This window comes from Piliocolobus tephrosceles, chromosome 21, assembly GCF_002776525.5.
Source record: "Piliocolobus tephrosceles isolate RC106 chromosome 21, ASM277652v3, whole genome shotgun sequence".
NCBI lineage: Eukaryota > Metazoa > Chordata > Mammalia > Primates > Cercopithecidae > Piliocolobus > Piliocolobus tephrosceles.
The window spans coordinates 9,754,666-9,766,404 of NC_045454.1; the positions used below are offsets into that span (position 1 = coordinate 9,754,666).

An 11,739-nucleotide genomic window follows, 5' to 3' on the forward strand; every position below is an offset into this window, starting at 1 on the left:
GCACACCTGTAATGCCAGCTACTAGGGAGGCCGAGGCAGGAGAATTGCTTGAACCTGGAAGGCAGAGGTTGCAGTGAGCTGAGATTGCGCCACTGCACTCCAGCCTGGGCCACACAGTGAGACGCTGTCTCAAAAAAAAAAAAAAAAAAAAAAAGTGCTTCCCTCCTCTCATCACTTCCAGTCCATCACTGTCAAGGTGGTGCCCCAATGATGACTCCAGGGGATGCTATGGAAATGTGACCCAGTGCAGAGACCCCAATGGTGACCTTGTGGGATTCTTACCCACCCTCGCCACTCGAGGGACAAGAGTGGAACAGACATGATAAGGACTGAGGGCTGTTTTTAGAAACCCTTCTGGAGGGAGGATTCTCTCTTTATTGATGTGGATAAGGATATTTAGTTGTCGGGCATCATAGCGAGGCGGGGGGCCTTTGGAGCGGTCAGACAGGGGGACAGGGCAGAGCTGGCATAACTCAGGCTGTTGGGGCCAGTGGTGGGCATGTTCATAGGGCTGGTGGCGGAGGGCGAGGGGAGGGTGGTCAGCACCATGCCGCCCTCATCCGGGGAGCGCTTGTAGGGGACTGGAGCATCATTTCGGAGGTCCTGGAATGCCAGGTAGGCCTGGAATATCTGTGGGCAGAAAACGGCGTCTGAAGGCTGGCTTGGGCTGGGCAGGTCAGGAGAGGGACTGGGCTGGGGACTGGCCTGGGAAGGAGACAAAGGGTACCGATGTTTGGACTGCTCACCGTCCAGGAGCCCTGGGCCAAAGCACAGGCCCTGATGCTGGGCTGTGGCTGCTCAGAGGAAGCGGCACCTGGAAGGGACCAGCGGAGTCCTGGGGGAACCCCCTCGTCCCTGACTCCCAGGGGAGCTAAGTGAGAGCAGGAATGTTCTAGCCCTTTCAACCCCACCCTGCAGCGGGTGCCCCTCCTAGGGAGGGGCGGTAGAGGGGCTTGTCCTCACCCAGACAAGGATGGAGAAGAAGGTGAAGGCGATGGCCGCCTGGGCACTGCTGCTCCCCAGGAGGAACTCTTTGGGCGGTGAATGCTGCCACTGGTTGGCCAGGAAGGAGAAACCCACGAACCAGACAACTGCCCAGAGAACTGTGGTGTCACAGGGAGAGAAGAGGGGGCAGGAGGAAAGCTCACTCAGGCAGGGCTGCTGAGGCATGGGAAGGATGGGGCTGGCGGTCTTGCTGCACGAACTTCCACGTGTTATTGAAAAATACTTTTTTTTATCAGCTTCTGTGTTGACACATCTCCCAGGAGTCACTCCCCAGTCCCTCCTTGCCTTCCCTAAAGTGAGCTGCTGGAGCAGAGTTGTGCTGTCTAATACAGGAGCTGCCAGCCACATGCAGCTGTTTAAATTTCTATTCATTAACACGGTATTTTAGTCCGGGCGAGGTGGCTCACGCCTTTAATCCCAGCACTTTGGGAAGCTGAGGCAAGTGGATCACTTGCGGCCAAGTGTTCGAGACCAGCCCAGGCAACATGGCGAAAACCCGTCTCTACTGAAAAAAAGAAAAATTAGCCAGGCATGGTGGCGGGCGCCTGTAGTCCCAGCTACTCAGGAGGCTGAAGCAGGAGAATCGCTTGAACCTGGGAGGCGGAGGTTACAGTGAACTGAGATTGCGCCATTGTACTCCAGCCTGGGCGACAGAGTGCAACTCTGTCTCAAAAAAAAAAAAAGGTTTCTCAGCTGCACTGGCCACATTTCTTTTTGTTGTTGTTGTTGTTGAGACAGAGTCTGGCTCTGTTGCCCAGGCTGGGGTGCCATGGTGCAATCTCAGCTCACTGCAAGCTCTGCCTCCCGGATTCAAGTGATTCTCCTGGTTCAGCCTTCCGAGTAGCTGGGATTACAGGCACTCACCTCCCTGCCCAGTTAATTTTTGTGTTTTCAGTAGAGACAGGGTTTCGCCTGTTGGCCAGGCTGGTCTCGAACTCCTGGCCTCCTGGCCTGCCTCGGCCTCCCAAAGTGCCAGGATTCCAGGGGTGAGCTACCGCCCCCGCCAGCGGCTGCATTTCAAAGTGCTTAGTAGCCACGGGCGGGAAGTGGCTCCTGCATGAGAAAGTGCAGGGACAGAACATTTCCACCCTCACAGGGAGTTCTCCTGCATAGCACTAGATCAAATGACCTTCCAGGGCTCCCTTGGCCCTAAGTCACTGGGAGTGGCCCAGTGGGGAGGAGGAGCGGCAGGGTAGGGAGGAGTTGAGATCAAATAGACTGAGAGGAAGGAGGTCAGGCCCCAAAGAAGAAGGACACACATTTTGTGCTAGATGTGTGCCAGGCTCCATCAGGAGTGTTTGGCAGTGGTTAGGAGGCAAGACTTTGGCTCATGCCTGTAATCCCAGCACTTTGGGAGGCAGAGGCGGGCAGATCACGAGGTCAGGAGATCGAGACCATCCTGGCTAACACGGTGAAACCCCGTCTCTATTAAAATACAAAAAAAAATTAGCTGGACATGGTGGCATGCGCCTGTAGTCCCAGCTACTCGGGAGGCTGAGACAGAAGAATCGCTTGAACCCGGGAGGCGGAGGTTGCAGTGAGCCGAGACTGTGTCAGTGCACTCCAGCCTGGCGACAGAGTGAGACTCCATCCCCTCAAAAAAATAATACAAATAAAGATTTTCTGTGAATGAGGGAAGCAAAGAAAACACAGGGCAGAAGGGAGGCCGCTGTAATTTGCCTGGGGGTCAGAAGAGGTGACCCTTACCCAGAGTCTGAAGGGTAATAATAATTCCCCAGGAGGAGACAGCAGGTGTCAGGAGCAGTGAGAAGCTCTGGGCCACTTGTGGTCAGATGCCTCCTGCTGGGAGGACCGTCAGGGTGGAGGCCGGCTGAAGGGTTGTGCCCGGGAGGCCCTGGGGAGCCAGGAGGGCTGTGAGCAGGAGGAGGGGCAGCTGTGGGTGGGGGGTCCTGGGGGCTTACCAGCCAGGATGAGGTCCAGAAGCTGGAAAGCTGTCTTGAAGCGGGTGTCAGCAATGTGGGTCTCCTGGGTGTCCAGGACGAGGAAGGCCAGGCAGCTGAGGAAGGCCAGGAAGCTGGCTCCCACGGCAAAGCTGCAGGCCACGTTGTTGCTGTTGAGAATGCAATGGAGCTGCGGAGACTCCATCTTGTTCTGGTAGCCATCGGTCAGCAGGGAGGAGAAGATAATCAGGGAGAAGACCTGTGGATTCCCAGGGGCCAGAGAGGAGCTTAGTCTCTCCCTGAAGTTGCTCCTCCTTCCTCCCTGGTGCTGTCGATCTTTCTGTACACCCAGTCACTGGTCCATCTGGGCCCCTCCCTCCTTGTCATTGTCATAGTGTCACAGCCCTCAGCTTCCTGCCCCTCGACCCCTCTGCTGCATCCTGGCTCAGGCCTCGTCCGCTCTCCTTGGCCCTTGCCCCAGCCTCCTCCCAGCCTCCCCACCTCCAGTCTCCCCCACCTCAGCCCATCGCCACCACAGCCCCAGAGGAGTCTTTCCACACCCTGCCCCTCCGCCCACAGTCCCTCATGGCTCCCCAGTGCCTCAGGACTGAGTCCCAGCCCTGAAGCCTGGCCTTGGAGGCCCTGCAGAACCTCCACTCCCCTCACTCTTCCTGTTTCATCTCTCCCCACTCACCCCTGCCTCCTCCACACTCTCCTTCTGCCACCAAACCCAGGTACCCGTATAAAATGCTTGGCCCGGTGCCCGGGACATGGGAAGAGCTGAATCAGTGTTTGCAGTCGTGATTATTCTCTCTGCCTCTCAGCTCTTCCCTCTGGGGTGGTTCTGAGGACTAAACGAGAGGAGGCACTTAGAGCCCTTCCCTCTGCGACTTCTGTCTCCTCCCTCCTGGCCTCACTAATTCCTATTCATTTCTTAGGTTCAATTTGCAAAATAGTCCAAGCATACAGAAAAATACGAAGAGAAACATAAACGCCCAGTGTCAGCTGGCCAAACTAACACATATTAACATTTTGCCTTGTTTTTTGGCTTCGGGATTTTGTTTTAGACAAATAACGACACTGATCCGGTAACCCTGTCCCTCTCGTCTGTGCATGGTGCACAGTCTGCGTCCGTGCCTGTCTTCTATGTGTATTTGCTAAATAAACCACAGAAACACTCTACAAACCCTCACCCAGGTCATCCTTACAGCCACCCTAGGACGCGGGCATGACTCACAGCTATGTGTTTCAGATCATGGAACTGAGGCACAGAGGGGATAAGGAATTGGCTGAACCCAATTAGCTGGCTGGGCGAGGTGGCTCATGCCTGTAATTCAAGCACTTTGGGAGGCTGAGGTGGGAGGATCGTGTCAGGCCAGGAGTTCGAGACCAGCCTGGGCATCAGAGTGAGACCCAGTCTCTACAAAAATATTAAAAACAAAAATTGCTGGGGGTGGTGGTGCATACCTGTAGTCCCAGCTACTTGGGAGGCTGAGGCAGGAGGATCACTTGAGCCCAGGAGGTTGAGGCTGCAGTGAGCCATGATCATGCCACTGCACTCCAGCCGAGGTGAGAGAGCAAGACTTTGTCTCAAAACAAACAAACAAACAAACAAAAGGCCAAGCACGGTGGCTCACATCTGTAATCCCAACACTTGGGAGGTCAAGGTGGGAGGAATCGCTTGAGCTCAGGAGACCAGCCTAGGCAACAGAGTGAGACCTAGTATCTACAAAAAATTTAAAAAAAATAAAATTAGCTCAGTGTGGTAGCGTGCACCTGAAGTCCCAGGTACTTGCAGGGCTGAGGTAGGAGGATCACTTGAGACCCGGAAGTCAAGGCTGCAGTGAGCTCTGATAGTGCCACTGCACTCCAGGCTGTGAGACACAGTGAGACCCTGTCACAAAAAAAAAAAAGTCAGCTGGTCAGTGTCAGTGTCTGAGCCTGGATTTGAACCGAAGCAACCTGTCTCCTGAGTCTGCCCTTGACCGCCTGCTCTCCCACCTCACGCTGGACCACGCACCTTGAGTTGGGGGGCTCCTGTCAACGAAATTCAGTGAAAATTTGAATCCCCAGTGATTTGTCCCAGATGGTCACAATGCAGCAGGGCAGGTCTGTGCCAGAGAAAGATGAGCTGGTGTGTACATGGGGCGGTGGGGAGGAGGCTGGGGCCTGGGGTCAGGGAGAGAGTCAAGGCGGAAGCCAGACTGAGGGCTGGATTTAAGGTGAGTTCTGAGCTGGACCTTAAAGAACAAGGAGTTTCTTGGGCAGACAAGAGGAGGAAGGGCATTCCTGGCAGGGAGGACGGCACGTGGAAAAGCCAGATGCTGCAGAGCGGGCAGCTTCAGAGATAAGAGAGAAACTCACTGGAGGGTTTTGGTGTGAGATGAGGCTGGAAAAGTGGGTGGGAGCCAGCCTCTAAGAGGTCTGGAACACCAGGGCCAGGAGCCAGACTTGGGGAGCCATGGAAAGCATTCAATGTTATGAATGGGAGGATTCTGTGCAGGGGAGAGACAAGGTCAGCCTTGGGGTTAGAGAAGCCCTCTGCGGTCACGTGGCTGATGGATTGGAGGTGGGCAAGACGAGAGGCCAACACACCTGAGAGGAGGCGGGGAGGCCCAGGCGAGAAACCCTGAGGCCAGAGCCCTGGGGAATTCAGTAATATTTAGCGTGTAAAATAGGACTTGGTGATTGATTGGAAGTGGCAGTGTTAGCGATAGGGGTTGGGGTTGGGGGTGGGTAGGCCAAGGGAAACAGACTGTTGAAAATCTTCCCTTTGGTCTGGTGTGGTGGCTCATGCCTGTAATCCCAGTGCTTTGGGAGGTTAAGACAGAAGAATCGCTTGAACCCACGAGGTTGGGAGTGCAGTGAGCTGTGATTGCACCACTGCACTCCACCCTGGGCAACAGAGTGAGACCCTGTCTCAACAGAGAAGAAAAAGAAAATCTCCCCTTCGTCAGAATTGGAACTCTTCCTGGACAGGCTCCACATAGGACTCTCTCTCTCTTTTTTCTTTTTTAGAGACAGTGTCTCACTGTGTCTTGCTTGCAGGCTGGAGTGCAGTGGCATGATCACGGCTCACTGCAGCCTCGACCTCCTGGGCTCAAGCAATCCTGCCACCTCAGCCTCCTGAGTAGCTGGGACTACAAGTGCGAAATACCATGCCTCACTCATATTTAGTTTTTTGTAGAGACGGTATCACTATGTTGCACAAGCAGGTCTCAAACTCCTGGCCTCAAGCAATCCTCCTGCCTTGGCCTCTCAAAGTGTTGGGATTACAGGCGTGAGCCACCTTGCCGGGCCCCTCCTCTCTATCCCCAGCATCCAGCACTAGATTGGACTTCAGCAAATGTATGCTGAAAGAGTGAATGACTTTGATTTTGTCTTGACTCTTGCCCTGCCCTTCAGAGTGGAGATGGAGGAGGCAAAGAACTGAACCCTAAACTCCTCAGCTTCCGTCCATCCTCCCTTCTCCTTTGCCTTAATTGCCTTCTGTGAACAACAACAACAACAGCAACGCCCTGACTCCCTGCTTTTGCCTAGCCCTTCGGCAATAACCAAGGGTGTTCACATCCATCATCTCACTTGATCCGCACAGCAACCCTTGGAGGGAGGCGGCTGTAAGATGATTCTGCCTATTTTGGAGCAGAAGGACTGACTATGGAGAAGGAGTGTCTGGCCCTGCTGGTCTGAGGCAGAGCCAGGTCGAGGACGGGAAAGCGCATCGATCATTTTTGAGACCATATTCATTTTACCTGTGCTACCTCCCTGGAACCTCACACCGGCCCCACGTGGTGGAGGTCATTAATTCATTTCTGTTTCACAGGTGATAAATCGAAGCCATTTTGGTGGAGTGGAAAGAGCCAGACGCGTCTGACTGCGCCAGCTGTATGGCCTGGGGCAAATCACTCATCTCTTGGAGCCTCAGTTTCCTGGTCTGTTTCTATGCTATGAAAACGAGGAATGCGGGGGTCGGGGCTTGGCTCTAGCAGGTGCTCAGGAAAATGGTCATTCTTGTGATTTGCCCAGAGAGGGGAGGCGTCCTGTCAAGGTCAGTAAGCGGTGGAAGGGGGATTGGAATCCAGCCCTCCTGACATCTAGGTGGGTGGGCTGTCTGTCCACTGACCCCCAAAACCCTGGGCTGTGACATGAGCCCAGGGCACTGGAGATTGGAGGAGCAGGGGCTCATCTGGGCTGGAGGGACCCTATCCCTCTGAAGCCTCAGTCCAAACTCCTTCCATGCCCTCCCTGGCCTGTCCCTAGGGAGGGAGCAAAGATTCATCAGTTAAGGCACCAGCTGGCAGGCGGCAGTGAGGACAAGAGTACCAGCTGCCCAGAGACTCCCTACTGAGGAGCCAGACCAGGGGGGAAGGAGGAGAGGGCGGGGGGTGGGGAGGGTGGATGGAGGCGACAGGCAAAGTCCGTGACCAGAACGTCTGGCACGGTTGGCGGCTCTTCTTCCCCTTTCCCTGCATCAGTCCACACCAGCAGGGCTTCCGTCCCCCTTGCCACCCGCCCTGCCTTCTGAGGCTTTCCAGACGGGTAGGTGGATCCAAGTTGCACTTGCTCATTAGCTGGGTGATGTCCTTGGGCAAGCCACTCGGCCTCTGTAAGCCTCAGTTTCCCCTTGGGTCAAACAGGGATCGTAAGCCTGTGTCATAGGGTTGTGGTGAGGAGTGGAGAAGTTAACACCAGCAAAAGATCGGGTGCTGGGATGTGGTTTTCAAGATTTCCCTCTTTCCCTGGGGAAGGACAATGGACACAAATCTCGATCATCCTAGGCCCTCTCCTCACTCATGAGTAATGGTTTGTTTTGATAATAATCACTGTTTAAGGCTGGGAGCGGTGGCTCACGCCTGTAATCCCAACACTTTGGGAGGCCGAGGTGGGTGGATCATTTGAGGTCAGGAGTTCAAGACCAGTCTGGCCAACATGGTGAAACCCCATCTCTACTAAGAATACAAAAATTAGCCAAGCGTGGTGGTGCATGCTGGGAATCCTAGCTACTCGGGAGGCACGAGAATTGCTTGAGCCCGGGAGGCGGAGGTTGCAGTGAGCTGAGATTGCACCACTGCACTCCAGCCTGGGTGACAGAGCAAGGCTGTCTCAAAAAAAAAAAAAAATCACTAAGGAAAGGTCACTACTTGCCTGTCCCATGCTAATCAGTTTATAGGCATTCATTTGTTTCATTTTCACAATGGTCCTTCCTAGGAGTAGAGTATTAGGATCCTCTTTTTACAGACGAGAGTATGGAGATGTTCAGAGAAATCAAATAGCTTGCTCAGGGTCACACGGACACAGAGTGACCACGCAAGCCATCAAACAAAAGGGGCACTTTTGAGAAAGAAAGATGCTGCTGCTGGTAATGATGCCAGGCCTGGTCCAGGTAAACTGGGCAGTATGTCACTTTGCATGGACAGCATGTGGCTGAGCCAGGATTCCAGGCCTGTTTGTTCCTTCTCCAACCTCAGGCTCTAGAAGAGGCAGAGAGGAGATACTCTGGATTAGGACTTAGGGGAGACCCTAGGTTTGAGCTGGGGAACCCCACCTACTCCCAAGACCTCGATCAAGTCTCATCATCTCCCTGGGCCTTAGTTTCCAATTCTGTTAAAGCAGAGCGGTGGAAGTAGCACAGGTTAAAGGTCAGAGCCACAGCGCTAACCCTTCATGTACTGAGATCCAGAGATGAGCAGTGATTGGTTCAAGATCACACAGCAAAGTCTGGGCTGAATGAGGATTTGACTCCAGGTGTCCAGATTCTTCAGGAATGTGGGGATGATGAAATGAACGGTGCCATGGTGCCTGGCACACAGTGACCACCCAACATCTGGCACTTTAGGTCTGCACTCCTTATTCTCTTCCTAGAGGCCCCAGCCCCTGTTCCTCTCCTCCTCCTCCCTCAACTGGGAGGTAGAAAATAAATGGGCTCTGGCATTTCACAGATCTGAGTTTGAATCCTGCCCCTGCCTCTTACTGAGTGACCTTAGCCAATACTGTCTAACAGAACTTTCTGGCATGATGAAAATGTCCCATATCTGCATTTTTTTTTTTTTTTTTTGAAATGGAATCTCATTCTGTTTCCCAGGCTGGAGTGCAGTGGCACGATCTCCACTCACTGCAAGCTCCGCTTCCCAGGTCAATGCCATTCTCCTGCCTCAGTCTCCCGAGTAGCTGGGACTATAGGCACCCGTCACCATGCCCAGCTAATTTTTTTGTATTTTTAGTAGAGACGGGGTTTCACCGTGTTAGCCAGGATGGTCTTGATCTCCTGACCTCGTGATCTGCCTGCCTCAGCCTCCCAAAGTGCTAGGATTACAGGCGCGAGCCACCGCCTGTCTTTTTTTTTAAGATAATGTCTCACTCTGTCACCGACGCTGGAGTGCAACCTCCGCCACATGGGCTCAAGCAATCCTCAAGCCTCAGCCTCCTAAGTAACTGGGACTACAGGCTCACGCCACCACGCCTGGATTTTTGTATTTTTAGTAGAGACAGGTTTTCGCCATGTTGGCCAGGCTGGTCTCAAATTCCTGACCTCAAGTGATCTGCCCACCTCGGCCTCCCAAAGTGCTAGTTTTACAGGCATGAACCACCACACCCAGCCTGTACTGTCTAATTTGAGAGTCCCCAGCCACATGTGGCTGTTGAGCACCTAAAATGTGGCCACTATGACTAAAGAATGAACTCTTTTAATTAGCGTAACGTGAGGTAACAACATGTGGTTGTGGCTACCCCATTGGACATCCCAGATTTAAAAAATTTACTTAGGCTGGGTGTGGTGGCTGACACCTGTAATCCCAGCACTTTGAGAGGCTGAGATGGGTGGATCACTTGATGTCAGGAGTTCGAGAGCAGCCTGGCCAACATGGCGAAACTAAAAGTACAAAAATTAGCCAGGTGCAGTGGTGCACACCTGTAATCCCAGCTACTAGGGAGGCTGAGGCAGGAGAATCGCTTGAACCCAGGAGGTGGAAGTTGCAGTGAGCAGAGATTGTGCCACTGCACTCCAGCCTGGGTGACAAAACGAAACTCCTTCCTTCCTTCCTCTCTCCCTCCGTCCCTCCCTCCCTCCCTTCCTTCCTTCCTTCCTCCTTCTTTCCTTCCTTCCTCCCTTCCTCCCTCCCTCCCTCTCTCTCTTTCTTTCTTTCTTTCGAGATGGAGTCTGGCTCTCTTGCCCAGGCTGGAGTGCAGTGGTACGATCTCCACTCACTGCAACCTCCACCACCCGGGTTCTAGTGATCCTGCCTCAGCCTCCTCAGTAGCTAGGATTACAGGTGTGTGCCACTACACCTGGCTAATTAAGACTGTTTCGAAGAAAAAAAAATTTACTTAACTTTTCTGAGCCTGTTTTCTTATCTTGGAGATGGGACTTGCAGCACCTACTCTGAGGGCTGTTCCTTACTATGAGAGTCTGTAAGTGCCTCAATAGCACAGGGCCCATAGTGGGGTGCTCAGGAAAAGGTGGTGTCAGCATTTGCTCCCTGTTGCCTTGTCTCCCCGTCTGACCCCTTCCTTGCCCGCCCCCCTCCCACCTCCCACACTGTCTGGGAGTTGAGAGCTCCTGGCTCCTGTCACCCAGGGGCATAGTCGGGCCATGGGAGGGCCTCACCCCCTCGAAGACCCGCGTGATGGTCTTGGGCCTTCTCAGAAACTGCACGGCTTCGCTGCTGGCCAGGTCCTGGAGGCTTTCGGGGATGTGCATGGCAGCTGTTCTCCTTTGGGGCCACTGGGAGGTGGGAGTCAGGGTGCTGGGCGCTGCCTGCTGGGCACTGCCGTCCGGGGGCTTCAGGCCAGCCCTGGGCTTGGCTGCTGTGGGATGACACAGATGGGGGATGCCAGTCAGGGAAACCGGGTGGACGGGCTGTTGGAGGCCCCAGGATTGGGGGAACATGGGGTGGGGATGGGGGGGGCCCCGGAAGGGGGGGGGGTGGGGGGGGGGGGCGGGGGGGGTCCCAGGAATGGGGTTGTGTGGGGAGGGCTGCCAGGGGTCGCAGAGGTGGAGGTGCAGGGTGAGAGAGCTGCTGAGGGTCCCCTAGGTTGAGGTGTGGGTTAAGGGGGTCTATGGAGGATTCCAGAGAGGTGAGGGCCTGGGGTGAGGGGGATTCTGGGGGTCCCAGGAGTGGGGGGACATAAGTGAAGGGGCTGCTTCAGGTTCCAGAAGTCAGGAATGTAGGCTGAGGGGGTTGTGGGGTGAGGGCTGTCAGGGGTCCCAGAGGTGGAGTGCAGGGGAGGACTGGGATATTTGGGAACCACGTCTTGTGACCCAGGAGCAGAAGGACTGGGTTCTTCTGTGAGAGAACACAGGTGGGATTTTCTGGGGACTAGGGGGTGCGGCCATTGAGATCAGAGCCTCTGGGAGGTCTGAACCCAAAGAATCCCTTTCAGGTTTGGGGGTGACAGCACCCTTCGTGGAGAACCCAGGTATCTCAGGGCATATTTCAGGCTGTCTTTGTCATTTGGGGCTATTTTCCCAGAATAAGGGCCTCCCTTTCCAATTCAGCTCCATTTTCATGAAAGTGCACTTCCTCAAGCTGGGAGTCGGGACCTCGGATTTGTGGGGAACCTCAGAATGAGGCCACGCCCCGCCACTGGGCTACCTTCTTAGAATCGCGGTCTCCCCTGTAAGGACCCGGAATGGCAGTGCTGGGGTTTGGGGGTGACGCCGCCTAAGAAAAGGCCGCCCCGTCTCTGGAGGGCCAATCTGCGTCACCGGAGGGCCTGCCCTTCCTTTCGCCCGCCCACCTCTCCTTATCCCTGGCGCCACCTTCGCCTTCTTTTGGTTCCGCTTTTTCCCGCCTTTTCGCTCCTCCACAGCTGATTGGCTGCGCTCAAGTCCCGC

General features: G+C 54.6%; 1 protein-coding gene across 1 annotated transcript; it reads right to left on the reverse strand.

Moving 5' to 3' along the window:
• Positions 1–334: 334 nt before the first annotated feature.
• On the reverse strand, positions 335–11,681 carry SYNGR4 (synaptogyrin 4). Its single transcript, XM_023182653.2, has 5 exons — positions 11,498–11,681; positions 10,510–10,709; positions 2,928–3,165; positions 964–1,103; positions 335–630 (listed from the first exon to the last, which is right to left on the reverse strand). The coding sequence occupies exons 2-5, from the start codon at positions 10,600–10,602 to the stop codon at positions 397–399; spliced, it is 705 nt and encodes a 234-aa protein (XP_023038421.1). The 5' UTR covers positions 10,603–10,709; positions 11,498–11,681; the 3' UTR covers positions 335–396.
• Positions 11,682–11,739: the final 58 nt, after the last annotated feature.